The 18,502-nt window shown below is 31.9% G+C and overlaps 1 protein-coding gene and 1 long non-coding RNA gene across 3 annotated transcripts in view; both read right to left on the reverse strand.

Annotated features, from left to right (window-relative positions):
* The window catches only part of LOC143149073 (unconventional myosin-Ie), a 70,810-nt gene extending 56,800 nt beyond the window's left edge, over window positions 1-14,010 (reverse strand). The window contains exons 1-2 of one of the 2 annotated variants that reach the window (XM_076316144.1): window positions 13,750-14,010; window positions 1,403-2,923 (exon numbers count right to left, since the gene is read on the reverse strand). Coding sequence is in view for 1 of the 2 variants with exons in the window: in XM_076316143.1 (XP_076172258.1) it covers window positions 13,750-13,752 (3 nt within the window). In the remaining variant the exon portion in view is untranslated. The remainder of the gene's footprint in view (window positions 1-1,402; window positions 2,924-13,749) is intronic. The other variant, XM_076316143.1, reaches the window with a different exon arrangement.
* A 2,131-nt stretch (window positions 14,011-16,141) lies between these two features.
* On the reverse strand, window positions 16,142-18,251 carry LOC143149095 (uncharacterized). Its single transcript, XR_012992690.1, has 4 exons — window positions 17,820-18,251; window positions 17,117-17,403; window positions 16,491-16,790; window positions 16,142-16,356 (listed from the first exon to the last, which is right to left on the reverse strand). It is a non-coding gene; the product is annotated as an uncharacterized LOC143149095 (long non-coding RNA).
* Between the last annotated feature and the right edge of the window lie 251 nt (window positions 18,252-18,502).

Here is an 18,502-nt window from a genome sequence, read left to right on the forward strand (position 1 = left end):
TTTCTTTAGATGTACTTTGCATTGCTCCCATAACTTCCCTCAGGTTCCATTATTTCCCAAATATCCAATTCTATACCGACTACTCCCAAATTTGTTCGTATTAACTTCGATGAAGATACAAAATACGTGAAATTATTTCTAAAATTCTGTTTTGATAGTTTCTTTCACAACCACCTACTTTCACAGAACTTCAGATCTAATTCACTTACTCGACAGTTATACCAAGTTTTATTTAAATTGTATTTGTCTTAAGTTTCAATAAACTGTTGTTATTGAATATTGTGTGCAATTTCATATTTCTTTATTCATTAGTCACACGAAAATTGATGGTGTATAACACACGTCAGATATTACATTGGATCTAGGAGATATTGTATCGTTAGCCACATTTACGCAGTTACTACTTTATTGTGAGTTAAATATGGAATACTTAACAATTATAGGAAAAATTGAAATCATTTTTATTTTATTTATATCGCATCGTTCACTTTATTGCGTAGTTAAACAATTTTCGCAAAGTGGTAGAGTATAAATAAAAAGATGCAAATACTATATCAGATACACCTTGGAATTCCATACAGTTACCAATCTATGGCATAAAATCTAATATCAATTGTGCGAAGTAACAAATTTCTTATAGGTTGTTATAAAAATTAATTTATCACGCTTATAAGATAATACGTGCCGCATGTTCATTAAATCCATATATATGATTCCTGTTTATCCTCGTTATTGACAAATTTTCAAAAACACGGATATATAAATATTGACTATATGGAAAGTTAACGTTGCTAACGTACTGACGTTATAACGTCGTAAGTCGTTGAAATTAACGTTATACATGTGCGTGCAGTTTGATTTTTACGTGATAGCTCCACGCGGTGACAAATGCAATTCATGATCACTAACAATGAGTCACTGAATGAGACATCTTGTATTTCAAATCACCTGTATGCAATACGCCGATAAATTCATTCGTCATCGTGTGAACCATATGTAAACATGCAGCATTTATTTCAATGAATTTTTATGTAGTCAGGAACAGGAAACAAACAGGACTGTCTCATTTTTTTTTAATTTTTCGATTCGTGCTTTCGATTATATTAAACAACCGCACTTATTTGAAACATTTCCACAAAAGAAAATGGTTGAAATAAATCTTTTTTAAACTGAAATCATTCTTATTTTCAATTTTTATAGCTTCGCTAGAAACATAAAGGAACTCGTTCTCATCCAAATTTCAGTTCAACAATTATACTTTATTAAAAATACGTTAAGACTATTCTTCGAACAGCTATGAAAATGACAATTCTCAAAATCTTTAGAAATCCCACGAAACACATTTAGATATTACTAAAGTCTACAACATTCAAGTTTTCGTGAAGTGCAAAATGTTACCCACCTTTGTTGGTTCAAGATACAGTCTTGATTAATGTTCACAGGTTTTATCGTGTTGCATAGTATAACGGAAATATTTACAAGGAAGTGTTGCGTGCACTCTTCCTGTTATGGCAACCACTTTCCTCGGTAATTTTAGCCACTTTTATTTCAATTAAACTACCAAAGGATATTTATTTTTATGACATATTGAAATAAAAATGCCTTTAATCGCTTTAAAATCAAGATTTTAGAAGGTTACTTTAAAGAGGTAGATACCTCTTATAAAGTATATTACACCGACGAGGGCTTACTTAAATAATATAAAATAATCTTATTAAATATTTCGAAAAATATTGTAACGAATATTAGAGAATGCACGATGCTTTCACGAGTATATGAAGGTTGTTCGGTATATTATTTAAGGATTGCAAAAACCATACTGGATATTAATTTTACCCAATGTTAGATCGAACGATCGAGAATTGCGATGTGGGTAACTCATTTCCCGGATCTTACATCATTAACCTTTGATCTGTAGATTAAATTAAAAGTTATTGCTTGCCATGAAAAATCTACAACACCAGAGGATATGATGAAAAAATTTACTGCAGTCTGAGTAATCAATTACACAGTAGGAATTAGAAAATTTATACGATTGACTGATTAGGGGGCTTCGGTTCTGCATTAATACCAATGATCACCATATTGAGCACCTACTATAGCTGTAGAATATGATACAATGTAATGTAAACAGCAGAAAATTTTTTTTGCAAATGCATCATGTTATGTCGTCGAGACATAAAAAGTATCAAAAGAACCATAGATCGGAACTCAATCGTTCCCTTAGAAAACAATATTAAAGTTTCATTTAATTCCTGGAGAGATTTCACGGTTAAAATGTATTTATATTTACATATATACATATGTATCCATAATAAATTGTAGTCGCGCCACAGACGAATTATTATAAACGAACGCGTTTATAATAATCCTCGCAATTTGAGAGGAAGTGTTCAAACATTCAGACCGTGATGAATTTATCGGTTGCCTGCAGTTGACATTGAATATAGAATAAAAAAAATACGAGGAAAATATAATTTTTGTGTATTTTATTTTTGTCTTCTGTTTCTTCAATAAACCCACAAGATATCACCGTTTTGACTTATTGTTCTTAGAAATCGGGCTTGTGCACCAGCCTCAATAGAGTCAACATTTTCCTTTCTACATTGCTTCTCCATGTTTGGCCAATATTTGATATGGATCGAATGTATTGAAATGCCTGCTCAATTCTGCGTTTTAGTTCTTGCACCGATCGTATTTCTCTGACTGGTAAGTTACGTAATATTATTTCTTGATTAGAAAATTGTTGATCCAGACTTTAAAAATTCCGTCGATCTAGCATTCTGCTGGACGTAGCGGTCTTCTATTATTCCATATTGAGTTACGATATATTTCCCGAACTGTCTCCTTGTTTGAGCAGGTAGAAAAATTTAGGTACCTCCTTTTTTGAGTTTGTCGCGAATTGTTAACATCGCGATGTTATCTGTGAACGTAAAAATCGTTGTATTGTGCGAAGTTGAAAAGTCACCAATATAAATCGTAAATAACATTGATGTAAGAACACGATGTCGTAGTATTCCTAAATCAATTTGATAAATTGATGTGAATTTATTCTAAAACGTTCCAAAAGTTCGAAATATTACATTTGAAATGTGTGAACGGATAATACTTTAATGTGCGAACGATAAGATTTTCCGTTACATTGCATAAGTTTGATATTACAAACTTGGTCAAGGGCTTGCATCATATCAAGGAGATTACAGAGCTGTCTTTTATTCTAGATATTAATAGATAAGATCTATCAATAAATGATATACTATCTTTTATTTACTCTGTTATCGAAAGTAATTGTTTAAATCGTAACTAGTAACCAAATATTATATTTAGATCGTCTACAACAAATCCCAGATATCAATAAAACATCGAATATTCTGAATTATATTGATAGAACATTGACCGGTTTCTAAAAAGTAATTCTAAACTAATCTGAAAATAGCAGTATAAATTAATGATTAAATACTACATGCTTTTTTAGGAAGTTCCTTAATCACTTTAGCAATGATTAAGTCATAATCCGATGTTGTTCTATACTTTTGTTCATACGTTAGTGATGAAACTTCGTTATTGGAAAAAGGTATAATTGGCGAGAACTCTCACGACTTTTCCATCGGAAACGACTTGTGAACACTTGAACTAAATGCTTTGTTAGGATTCCAAAAAGTTCTATAAACGTCCTTTGTATCTTTTTGTAAATAGATTTCGTTTACCTTCAAGATGTTAGCTATTTTATCAAATCTTTTATCATTTACGTTTTTCTTCCATTTTATTATTTATATATTATGAACACTTTTTCTTACGATGAGATGTTTTCAGAAGTTGTAGTTTGGATTACATTGATTACATTTATCGTCAAGTACTCTATTGCCATATGAATGTTAAACTTTATTTATACTTTTAAATAAATAAAGATAAAATTCTATAAAATAATAAAATTAATTTTATTTCTTATATTTTATTTGCAGCCTTGCAGTTTTATTATAATATTCATAAAAATGATTCCAATCAGAATAAAGTTACGCTCTCTAATAGACGTATGTCGTTTAAATAATGGAACTGACAGAAGCGATAACCAATAGATATTTTGAAGATAAATTTAAACAGGATTCTATGAGGACATACTTCTATGATATATTTTTTGTTATAAAAAAATCGTGGAAATCGTATAATCTATTAATTATGTTTTTAAAATCAGAGAAAACGTGTTTTTCATTGTGATCCCTGTTTGCTACGAACTTTGCCTTGTCGGGAATGTGTTTGTGTAAACGGTAGACTATGGTTATTGTAAGTGATTCATTTTACCCTTCAACAATTATGCTAATTGTTTATAGAAACTCTTGACTCTATGATATGATTTCATTGTGAATGAATGTGGAATACGTATTGAAAACGTTCAATTTGAGGAAATATTCTTTTGCAAAGTGTACTTTTGAGAAGAATGTACTCTCCACTTTTTTAATATGCAAACATTTTTCTACTCCTCGTTTATGATTGTATTAATTCGATGGCATATATCTCTATAATCTGATGTGAAAAGAGCTGGCTTTTGTTTTTACTTCATATTTGAAACTCTAACATTACATACATTCTTAGACGCGCTTATTATCTGCACGAAGGCTGACAACAGTTGGCCGATGTAGTTTAAGCAGTACTTACTCCATTACCATGTATGGTCATTTCCAAGCCATAAAGCGTTCGATTGATGCCACTATATTAACACGACACAGATATGTATGTCCTTCCAGTGGAAGGAGACATTCCTTTCGCTGTTCGGCATAGTCTGCATCTAGCTAATACGTTCGGCAATACGTGTTATTTAAAATCTTTTCGTGCTATTTGTCAAATACACGATGTGTGTTCTATGTTCAACACTTATTATCATCGTCCATACGATTTAAAACAGAAGTGGCGAATCTATAGCACGCGTGCCCGAAGTGACACGTGGCCAAATTCTAGAGATAGATAAAAACTATAGAGGACAAAATTCAATGGTACGGTATTGTTTATTTTTTTAAGACTTCCCTTTTGTATATGTGCAGCGATGCACTCGAAAAATGCAAATATCCTTTTTCATTCAATGAAATCGCATATCTTTTTACTCGTATTAATTTCTCGGAACATTCTAGGTAAAGAAGTATTAGTGTACAGTATTTAGAAAAAAATATTATGAGATATTTCACATTTTTTATAAGTCGTGTAGGTACTTTCTTTAGTAAGGAAGATATTTAAATGTTTTGTCTTCGGATGGTAGTAAGCACTTCGTACATCGTTTCTTTATATTTTTTATAACCGAATTAATATCGTCGCTGTTTATGTTTGAACGATGTACGCCAGCACGTAATTCGTGCTTTCGAATCTTCTGCAGAAACAAATAAAGTACATATATATCTACACGACTTATACAAAATGTGAAATGCTTCACAAAATATTGATTTTTTTTAAATTATACTTTCATACTTTTTTTTGTAGAATGTCCCAAGAATTTATACAAATAAAAAGAAATATGCGATTTTATTTAATAAAAAAGTACATTTACATTTTTTGGGTGCACTGTGCACTTACGAGACAAGCGAATTTGTAGAAAAATAAACATAATATACCGTTCAACTTTTTCTGTAGAATTTTTTGTCTACCTCTTACCAAATTCGAGACATAATCCATTGAATTGTACGACACCACTTAACCCTTTGAACTACCCAATTAGACAGAATTTTATATCAGTAAAATATTGGTCACTGTCTTGAAAAATTTAAAGAAATACAAAAATATAAATTTGGGTTGCTAAAAAAGTGTCAAACTTATTTTCAGTATCAGTTCTACATATAAAAATTAAGAAATTTTTTTTTTCATCCTTGCTATATAGAATTAAATTTATAGTATAATGCAGTATGACAATAATTTAAATATTGACCAATTAAGAATTACTCAATATTTTTAATAAATTTTTATATCGTACATGGCACATCTCTGTTTTTATTTCCATCAATTATAGGCACAAACGTACTCTTTTTTGTTATAAAAATGTTCGTCACCCTTAATGTAAAAAAAGCTACATTCACTCGGTGTCCAAAAGAACTCTCAACGGCAACTATGAACTCTACTATTCTTAATTATACTATTCAGAATGTGTATGTAATAGATTAGCGTCAATGGGATCAATGATTTCTTTCAAAGCATTTTTCTTCCAATTCGGTTTATTGAGATCAAGGCAGCGAAACATCTCGATGTAAGTGCTACCTTGCCGGATAAATATACCCGACGTGACATCGTCACAAGACATTGTTATACCGGATGAAGCATCTAAAATCGTCACCCGAATATCTTGTTTACTTTTAACAATAGAACAAAAAATGTTAAACACAAATTGCTTAATTATTTAAAGAACAAATAATATGATATCAATAATTATTTTTTATAAGTAGAGACGTAGAGGAGATATAAAAGTCAGACCTTAGTTTCTACAAAATGATACCATTGTTCCGTCTTCGATAAAATATGCAAGCAAGTCTTGGGGAATGACCAGATGGGTGTCAAGTTTAGGTGCGGCAATATCCAGACGCCGCGACTGGTGTCCAAAAGAACTTTTAGCTTAATTTATGAGTCCCCAAATCGACACTGAACACCCGTCCAGCGTCCAGTTTTCTCAGGCTCAATCCTTTCTTTGGTGACAAAAGTAACGGCTTCGGGAAAGGGCAGGATGAAGTCGAGGCCAATAATAGCCCAACTTACAAAAACGAAATCACGACTCCATCCTTCCGGAAAGAATTTGTCTCATCAACGATGCGGGTAAGTTGTTTGAAAGGGTACTGACGGCCCGCATCGTCGAGCACCTATCGCGGGGTGGGCCCGAGTACCAGTTCGGGTTCCGAGAGGGTCGGTCGACCATCAACGCCATTCGTCGCATCCGGTCCCTTTCGGCCTTGACCGTCTCCCTGAATAGGGTGACATTAGCAGTATCGTTGGATATCACCAATACCTTTAATAGCCTACCCTGGAGAGCAATCATACGGGGACTCGAGGAACATGGAGTCCCCGCCTACCTAAGGGCAGTGGTCGCGGAGTACCTTTAGACGTTTCATCCTGTATAACAATGTCTCGTGACCTTCTTGATTTCTTAAAAAAAAACACACGAATCGTTTTGAATAGTCGACAAGGTAGCACTTACATCGAGATGTTTCGCTGCCTCGATCTTAATAAACCGAATCGGAAGAAAAATGCTTTGAAAGAAATCATTGATCCCATTGACGCTAATCTATTACATAGATATTCTGGATTACAATTAGGAATAGTAGAGTTCATAGGTGGATCGAGTATCCGAGCCGGTACGGTATAGAGCGGAGAGAAGTGTACTCCGGAGTTCCCCAGGAGTCGGTACTAGGGTCTTTGCTATAGAACCTTAGGTACGACACCGTCCTGCGGGCCGCGGACCTCCCCGACGGCGTCAGCCTAACGTGCTACGCGAAGAATATGTTACCACGTTGATGCTGGCGATCCATGCATCTCGGGGAAAGCCGCCTCCTCCCCATCTGATCCGGATAGGTGAGGCCGATGTCGAGGTAAGATCCCAGATGAAGTATCTGGAATTGATCCTCGACAGTCACTGGCGGTTTGAGGGGCATTTCCGATCCCAGGCCCCGCAGTTGGAGAGGATAGTCGGTTCTTTAGGCTGACTCCTCCCCAACCTGTGGAGTCCCAGCGACCGAATTCGCCGCCTCTACGCGGACATGATCCATTCGGTCTCAGATGCCAGGCCTGGTAGTGTATGACCGATGTTCGGTCAGCAGACTATCGAGACTATCCGGCCACTCTTGTTGGACCGATTGGGTAGAGGCTACGGCTCCCTCACTTATCGCATGGTGTAGATGCTGTCCTGGTACGAATGCTTCAGGCGGTACCTACGCCGTATAGGCAAGGAGACGACGGAACGCTGCTAGCACTGTCCAGCGGACCAGGACACGGCGCAGCACACCCTGGAGGTGTGCCCCACCTGGGCGGGTAAACCCCGTATCCTGCTCGGAACGATTGAGGCGGATCTCTCGCTGCCAGGCGTGATAAAAGTCATATTCGGTAGCGAGAAAAATTGGAAGACCGTATTCTCTTTCGGTGAAACCGTAACTTTGCACAAGGAGGCCGCGGGTGGTCGTGAAATTGGGCCCGACGGCCGCCCTTCGTACGGCCAATGCGAAACGTGGTGTCCGGACAGTGTGGCCCTGCCCCGACGCTCAGAATTTCGAAGTGGCTAAGTAAAGTTACAATAGAAAAGTCACGTAGAAAAGAACAGCTGGAGGGATCAACTACACAGTATGGGGATATAGGGTTCGCCACACAATTTCGGTTATTACTTGCTGTTAGAACATATGTATACATACACATGTTTGATTTTACAATTATAATATATTACCTTCGTGTAGTTTAACTTGATTATTATATTTATGTTTATTTTTTCTTGCAGATAGTATTCCTAGCAACTCCATATGTCTTACTTTGTTGTAGAGAAGTGAATCGGTTCAGAGATTTGTATCGAGCCGAGATATTAAATAAGTATTAATAACAGAAGCTTGCAGTAACAACAGTAGCAGCCGTCAAAGTCTTGAGACTTAACACATTGTGGGGCAGAGAAGTATAAGTACATCTTCCGCAGTTACCCTCCAATTATCGAAAGTGTAATTTGCTTGCACGTTATAAGCCGTCACTTATTGTACTAAAGTTTCGTATTACTATGGAAATTACTACTATATGAAATTAAGGTGAATACAGTGCTAGGGTATACGAATATATTGAATGAAATAGTAGAAATGAAACAACAAAACACACAAACTATAACTACGTTGAGTACGCTCAACGCTGATTACCCAACTCTTTTCTCGACTCGACACGACACGTTTCGGTTAATTTCCGACAACAAATGAACCCTTTATTTTTTCACGCGTGATTGCGTATGAGGCTCTGTACTACCATTAATTTTGACTATTTATCATTGTAAAGATTTGTAAATATTGTTGAAAAAGCAAGAAATATCTATATGCAAAACGCTTATGTAAAAAATTGCGTAGTTTCTTTGTAAAAAAAAATAGCAGAAAAAGCACAAAAAAACACGCTTTACAGTAGAAGACTCCCTTAAATGTTGGCTAATAACTAACTGAAAAATTAGGTGCCCACATTCAACTTGATATCAGACTCTGTATCTCAATTTTAATCAAAGAGAATTCTTTCTGTAATTCTTCAGGGAAAATACATTTTCTTTTCATAGTATTATTAATTTTTGTTTTTTAAATATTGCGTATTTATTATAATAGGTATGTGAATAATTACTTAAGAAAAAAAATTAATTTTCCCAAACGCAAATCTGTCGTGTACTCTAACTTTAAATATTCAAAAATAAGCAAAAATCTAATGGAGAAAACATGAAAGTTTAATATCTTTCGATATTAATATATAAAATGTATCCGTGTTAACTCGATAACTGATACTGGAATATGACATCGACATCATTTTTTATCACAGGGATTCTTTATCATAATTCACGACAATTTGGGATAGAATAACTAAATTCGGGACAGATAGGCGTTCTGAATTATCTGCCGGAAAATTCGGGACAATAGACAGAAATTCTGGACGAATTATCGCCTTACTGCAGCATAAAAGAAAATTATGCTTTTTCTAAACCATTTCTTTTCCTGTGAATAATAACGATTCCAAGTAAAAAAATATAAAATATAGTGTAAAATATTGAAGTATACGTATGAATTTACATAAAGATAGATTACAATCAACCATAACCGTTATCAAATAGTTATTATGTGTGAAACGCGGCTGACAATAAAATATTAATTGTATCTCATTCGCTCTCATGATATCTTATTCGTCCGTTATTAACGAGATAAGAGAGATTAAATTTCACCTATCTGTTCTTCAAGCTGTTGTAGCTTGGTTCCGATCGAATAATAACTTTTTGAACATTATTGTATCTACATACATTCATACATATCTATATAATATATCATACAATTGCGTATGATTTATAAACTGTTTCTAATATTTTTTTAAGCAACTAACTTAGATTTCTTAATTAAATAATTGATTGTTAAATTGAAATTGGTACTTGCATATTTTATAACGTTTTAATATTATTCTTTATTCACACAACTGACTTTGTTGTCACTCTATTTTCTTTGTTTTACCATCTTATCAATCTAGAATAGATACACCTTTTTAATGTTAATTTCTCTATTAGCTCTACAGACCATAACAGACTACAAAAAAATGTCTATAACCGCTCTGTAACATTATAATAAATTTTTACAAGGTAAAGTCATTTTAAGTATTTTAAATGTTTCAAACATTCTATTCTGATCTTCCTCAGAAACAATTCACAAAATAATTCTAAAAGACCAACGTGACATGACATAAAGTGGAATGTACAAAATAATAACGTGTTAATCTAAATGCACTTGACAAAAAAGTTATCAAAATTACCTACAGTTGGACAAAATACTTACATAATAAAATACAAGCAATCATGTATGATAGTATTACCCATGTTATTAAATATATTAAATAATATTTAGAACTTAGGCTACATTTGCCTCACAATAATTGTACTATTCTTCTTGCCTATAATGCACGAATATGCGAATGAAGAGGTTAAATTAAAATACATAAAAAATATGTATGTATCTCCCGTGAAACGAGGCTTATTCGACTATGTTTACATTGTAGAAGAGAGTGTGAAACAGTAGACACACCTGATCAAAGCGTGTAGAAAACTGTAAAATTGAGTAGGAAACATTCAGAGGGAGTAAGAAACTACTGAAGTGAGTAAGAAACAGTGAGAGTAAGCGAACATTTATTATCCTTCGCGAATTACAAATATATTCCTCGTTTAACTTAAATTAATTTGAACATGTTTGTGTTTGATATCATTTTCGTTGTAAGAACCTTAAGCATGGATTGAAGGAACTGATAAAAAAAATATAAACATTTACTTTTCTGGTAAGGCTCACTAGGAGCAAATAATTCCAAGAAGTGGTGGGGATACCCACGCAGACCTTACAGAGGGAATTATCGTGACCAACTCTAAGAAAGGATTTTATATCTGTTCGAAATCCCAAAGATGGCTTTCATAATATTTTCTTTATATTTTCATTTAATCTCTTCATTCTATGTACACATATTATTCATTTCAAGTAAGATGAACTGATGCAATTATTATAAGGTAAATATAATGTAGTTTTAAATATCGTTTATTGAGTACGTTCAGTTAACCATTTCTATAGTTTCTTTACTCTTACTTTATAATAAATTTTGACATGACATTATCACACATGACTATTAACTTCTAATACTTCTAATTCTTATTCTGTAAGTATTTTGTCTAATCATAGGTAAGTCTTATAACTTTTCTGTCGTGCACATTTAGATAAACATATTTATTTTTTTGTGCATTTCTTTTTATTTTATAACATATTCTTGTTTTAGAATAAGTTTATAAATTGTAAAACCATTAATAATTTTTAAATAATTTTAATAACTATTTCATATCTGTTTTCCATCGATTTGAAAAAATTTGAGAAGCTGTCTTTCAAAAAAATACGCTTATTTAAACAAAAATATCCATGGTATTCCATGCCTCCCGCCATTCATAAAATTTTGATACATGGAAAAGAAATTCTCGAAGAGTAATTTGCCGCCTGGATACTTCAGAGAAGGTGCAGCGAAAATCAAAACATACATTTTACTTTATGCACGTAAGAATAATAGAAGGAATAATTTGTAAGATATGTTTCATAGGGTCTTGAATACTTCAGATTTCTTTATTTCAAGTACATCTCATGAAAACAAAATGGAACAATAGTACCACCCCTTTAAGTATTATCTTTATTACATTCTCTATCATTCTCTTAATGCAACCGCATCCAATTCTCAAATAATTGACAGTGCTAGTGATATTGAAAATTCCGATGATAAAAATGATGAAAAAGGTGCAAATACTTTCCCAATATTTGCATATTTGGACAACATGAAATTAGATTATAGATATGATAATTTATCATTTTCAACTATATTATTCCGTATATTGTATCTTAGCTACTGATACAAAATTTACTGCAAATATATTACATCGAAATCTGTTGCAGAAATTTAGTTTACATTTAAAAAAAAAGACCAAAAAGAAGTTTTTATACAAAAAAATATAAATCGCTTTGCAGACCACTATATGTCGCGATAATGCGTGTATTGATATCACGATTTTGAATTTAAAATTTTTTATTTCAGATTCTATACGAGTAACGTCAAAAGCCCTAAATTACCAAGTTTTGAAAAGATTCGATGAAATCTTGCAGTTTGACGATACTTTTAACGTTTTCAGTTCATTGTGCGCCACCCTTCTTAAGTACACACATGCCTATAAGAACTATACGCTATATTTAAAAAAATCTGTTCCGACTTTTGTCAGAAATATATTTGCCCTATCAATATTTACCTTTGAGGTTTTTTTATATAGAAATTTTAGATAATTTCATTTAAAAACAAATCATAAGCTGTAAAATCAGTATTGAACTAGAATATTCGGCTGTTAAAACTGATCAGATTTCTCTTACGGAGAAATATTCGATGATTCATTGCGTTTGCACTTTACTGATAATGAAATGTTGACTCACAGTATTTGGTAAAAGAACCTTAAAACTTGTAAATCACTTTGTTATTAGCTGTTATTTGTAGATTCAGTTATTGGATTCTAAAGGTAAATTGTTAAATGAACATAAAAATTAATAAAACAACTTAAAAATACAACTTAAATTATGGCAGTCTTAAATATATATTTATAAACAATATAAACATAAACGAATTTTAGATAAAGTATATTTTAGAAGTAATCTTTCTCTGATATGAATACTACTCCACATATAAATAAATCTGATATAAATAATGTTTCATTAGGTATTATTACGCAGAAAGTGATTAAAAATTTATCATTTTAAATATTTTGAAGCTTGATAATATATCCTAATTTGAATGTTATATCGTCTAACAAATTGTAATTAACCATGTATACCTAGATTTAGAACACAACTTTTACGTACTTCTTAAAGTACAAAAAACTATAAATTGAAAAGAACATGGATTTCATTACGATAAATTTATATTTAATATTAAAATTTTATGTTACGTATCATTCCTAATCCTATCGATATAAAATTACTTGGTATGTACTACCTCGTAAATCGCGTGAATATTTTCTCACAAAGCTTATTTTAAATCATTTTTGACTACTCAAACAGTAATAGCTATAGACTAAAAACCACAACTAATATTAAGTTAGAATGGATTACACTATTATTTGTTTACTCGATACTATATTACAATTTATCTGCAATGTTTTGTATTATAATCAAATAGTTTTCATACAAAAAATTAATTTCTACATATAATAAAAGTAAAATCTCCAATTTGCGTGATTAAAACTTCAGTTGCTGTGATACAAAGTCATGCCACTTTTGTCTATTACAATTATTGCATGATATTATTTAAACATTTTTCGTTTATAGAATTTATTAAAACTGGATCTAAATGTCAACTGACTTATAAATTTGTATGTAGAATTACTCTCACTCAAAAAAACATTTTAATCACGTTGTCATACTGCTCAGACGTTATGCGTTATCTCTTATTTATTTACACGTAGTTAATTTCATCGAGCAATGTATTTACCTATCGATGCACCAAAAATTCACGTTTTCCAACACTTACCATGTCAACGAAGTCGATCTTCTTTTGTATCCAAGACTTTCTATCCAACTAAACACTTTGTATCCAAGAAAGGGACATGAAAGACACTCACAAAAGTACAATTGCTAACAGCATTTGCCCCGGGTTATGCAAATACACGTACACGTGTAGCACGTGTAGATAATTACAAAACATCTATCTAAAAATTCGGCACTTACAATCGTAGAAAACAAGATACGAACTCAACCGTGCTGCGGTCCGACGTGTACTGATCGATGACTCAGTGCACTGGTCACAGGACAGTGCCGTCATATCGTGAAACGTCAGTCTGAAAAACGTGCTCTTCATTTCTAATTACTTAAGAATCCTGCTCACGCACAGATGTTTTACAACTTGCTTATTCAATAAGCGTGCCGTACTCAAGTCATGATTGCTGTAACTCTGTCGCGTCCCAATTTTGTGTCCCATGTATATATTATTATAATTATTTCTATTCGTTACACACAAAATTGTATCATTGTAAAACTAAAGACCACTAAAATTTGATTCGAATAAAGTCTATATGTAACATTTTTTTCGCGACGTTTATTCAACGTTGAACAGTTATATATTTTATTTCTTTATTATGATATATTTTGTTCAATGATTCAATCTAATTATTTAACGACAAGTAATAGATAAAAGGTTGTTTATCTTTTATTTATTATTCGAAACTTTTATCTAGTTAAACATTTCAAAATAATTTATGATATAATAACATTATCGTTACTAGAAATTTAATTAAAAAGCATTTGAAAATAAGTTTCTTTCAATGAGATGAAGAAGCTTTTATTATTTTTTTTTGCATTTATTTTTATAGATATTTCATATCATAAAAATATATTAATAACTGTAGCAGAGATTATTTTTCTCCAATTGTACTTGTATGAATAACAGGTGGCAATCTTGTGTTCCATTCACTTACTGCACTCTGACAATGATACACCCATTCTAAAAATACTTTTCAATTACATACATAGTTTAGCAACACCTGATACGCTCATAATCATGTATTACTATACCATAGATATGTCTTTTATTTTATGAAAATTTGCTCGACCAGAGAGTTTACTAGTAATATCATTGAATTGATCAAATATCGGACAAACAATATTTCATGATTTATTGACAACAAATATTTTTTAAACAGCTTATGAATATGCCTAATAGTAAATGCCATTTCTCTTATTGAATGTAATTTTCTATAAAATTTGAAACACAAAACTAAACATTATTTGCACCTCCAGGAATGTAGAATAATATGCTTTTTTAGATCAAAAATATAAGTTCGATTGCAAATTAAAGAACATTCTTATGCTTTATTTTCAATCATTGCTTTTACGTTTGATGTATAAGTACCTAATATGTACATAACATAATGCATGTGTCCAAGAAATTACATAGACATACAGACAAAATCGCAAAATTAAATGGAAATTTACAATTTTCTGGGACGGATATACACATCACTGAATTATAATCATATACGTATTTTGAAATAACCTTCTCGTGTGAGTAATAAAGCCAATGACAATATTGTATGATCTAAAACCAAAACCTTGGGCTATTATATAATAGCCTATTGTACAATGAATATAAATACACAGCTAAACCTGTGCATCTTTGTGCCTTTGAAATAATGAAAACTTAATTATGTTAGAGTTTCCAGTGCTCATAAAACTTTTTCTTCTTTCGGTCGAGAGAACACTTTTAAAATACTTACATTAATGTATAACTTATAGGCTCCATATATACCTAACGATTTATCAAACAATAAGTTGTAGAACTATGTTTAATGTGACTGATTGAATAATAATTACAGAATGTGTTGGTTTATTGTATATCTTGTCGTTCTGCAACAGTAAATTACAATGTGCCTACCCATTCAACTTAATAATACAATGTATATACATGATAATTCAATAACCAATTAAAAATATTTTTTGTATGATATCAACTCATACATAACTTCAAAGTTCTTCTGTTTTCAAATTAAATGTTGGTATTGTTGTAATGAATGTAACAGTTTTTCACAAAGTTTAACACTGCTTGAGCAAACTGTTTACGCTTTCTACAACCTATCATTATATGGTTAATTTATTTGGTTTGCTTATTTAGTGCTTAACGGTTTAGCTCCTTTTTTAGAAACAATGGCATTAATACTTTTAAATTGTATTTTTACTGATTTAAAATAGAATGCCTAAGTATCTCGTTTACAGTAATCAGTAATTTTTTCATAGGTAGAGATGTACCGACATCTCTATCTACATGATAGATAGATATGCACATGACCATTGCTAAACCATAAATGTGATCTATTGTTTCTGGTTTTGGAATGAAGGAACTAGGAAAGCAAAATCTTGTAAGTAGAATGTGAGCAGCAAATCGTAGTTTTATTTAAATTGCAATGACATCTCCTTTTATAAATGAAAGGTATTAAATATGATAAATATCATATTGTTATAAATAAAATTACAGTTACCTTATACATATTGCTCTTTTTCAAGTATTGGATACTCCATTAGGATGAAAGGACTTATGGAGTTCAATTAATACTTCAAACGATCTTAACAGTCATGCTGAAAACAACTAAGACAAATAAAGATTATAAACCAAATCTGTCTTTATTGAAATAAGCACTCATCGATAGAGTTAATATTGTGTATGTCACCAGATAAACAGGTTTCTTGATAAAAAAAAGCAACTTGGTAGCATGGTCCTACCTTATCATTGTTTCAACGAAAACATGGAATGTGCGCCGACATGTGTGCAGCTTGGGAGGAGATGGACCACTTGAAGCTCTTCTAAAAATGGTTTTAGTAGGTAAACTCCGCACCTGATATTTCCAGTTATGAAAAATTCCACACAACCCTTGACCTCACACCAAGAAGTTGCGAAAATCTTTAAAAATTTCCCCAACACAAAAAAAAAGGTTCTATAGTCTTTTTGAAAAGATAGTTTTGGAAATGTTTATTTTTGGTAACCATCAAAACAGTAAATATTTCACGTAACATACATACATCCTGAGAAATCAGAAAAGAATAATTAGTTAATCAACATATAATAAAAATGTTATAGCGAATATAGGTCACCTAATTAATATGTTTCATATCTGTGGAAAATCTAGAGTAGCATTCTCCAACTTATTTTGACCTAACCCTCCCCTTAGATTACAAACTAATGTACTCTATTATGCCCTTAAAAAGAAAGGAGAAATAAATGATTTTTGATCATTCTTTTAAAAACATAAAACCTCTATGAAACTTTACATCATATTCCATATATTAGGTCGTCTCATAAGTTTATGTCGTTTATTCTTTTACCATATAAAATAATATTTCAATCTTACCTGTAAAGCTTGCGAAAAATTGTCCTTCTTTTGCACAATCTCTTCCCACTTTTTAGGCAACGTTATGATCCCATTAGTATAAAATTTCTTTGGTTTATGATCAAAATATTTTTATAAAACATTTTTATTACGTTCACATTGTTAAATGTCTTGCTAGGTAAACAATGTTGTAATGATCGAAACAGATAGAAGTCCAATGGGGCAATGTCCAGAGAATAAGGTGGATGGGATAAAATTTCTCAACCAAATCCATGTAATTTTTTTGCACATTTTGTGCAACATCTGGACTGTAAGGGCAGGGGAAAATGGCTTTAGGTTCTGCATATATCTGTCTCATAACTAAAGGCTATAATCTATCTGTTTAGTTTCTATCCATTTTGTTAACCTAGATTAGAGACTATTGTTGTAACCCCATCACATCCTAGTATATATTTTTGAAGTCGAGTAATCTCATCGAGGATGTTAAAGCAATAGATTCCTCAGCATGAGTTACCGACAACCTAACTTAGATAACTTACCGACGTATCACTATTCCGAGACAAGCTAACGATTTTACATTTAGGAGTTTTACCGTAAACATACGAGTGGCAACAAGGGTTAGAATAATAAAATTAAGAATTTTACAACTAATACGACTTACACTTAAAAGAGGACACCATTTCTCCGATCTTAAAATATTAACGAAAATTATGATTTTAATTACTTTTTGGTATTAAGGCGATCCATTTCTTAAACTGCAAAACGTATATTCTCGAAACAGGTCTTCTTGAACCAGTATGACAATTTTTCTTCAACCAATTTTTCTATAATTTTCCTCACATTTTCGAAGGAAAATAACACAATCTTGCACCGATACAGGAATTTCACTTTTCTTCAGTGTCATAATGTCTATGCAACGTTCAAAGAAGCACTAACGACAATTGCAAGCCAAGGCTAGTGCGTAAACAAACAGTTGTTTACATTTTGGTCAGTGTTGCGACGATGCGTGCGTGTTTCTAGCGTTTGCATCAACCAAGGCCTGTTCTTTTTCTAGATAGGCGTCTTGATTGGAGCAGACATTGGTAACTTTCCCCTCTCACGGTTAATCATTGTTCCATGTGTATGTGCATACACCCATGATAATGCTTTGTTTACATTTGTATACATTAGATTGCTTGTAATTTATTTTTTATATAAAAAAGACATTATTAACTGTAAAAAAGTTAAAAGTTGTTAAATATAAGTTATTTAATATTTTTTAAGCAAAAGCTTGAAAATTAGCGGTAAAATCATATATAGTTGTATTGTATATGATTTTAGTAAAATCAATTATTGTGAAGCATGCTTAACATTTTACAGACAACTGTTTATTATCGCATAATAATAAATATATGTAGCAGAAATGAG

Source organism: Ptiloglossa arizonensis, chromosome 7 (genome assembly GCF_051014685.1).
Source record: "Ptiloglossa arizonensis isolate GNS036 chromosome 7, iyPtiAriz1_principal, whole genome shotgun sequence".
Lineage (NCBI taxonomy): Eukaryota > Metazoa > Arthropoda > Insecta > Hymenoptera > Colletidae > Ptiloglossa > Ptiloglossa arizonensis.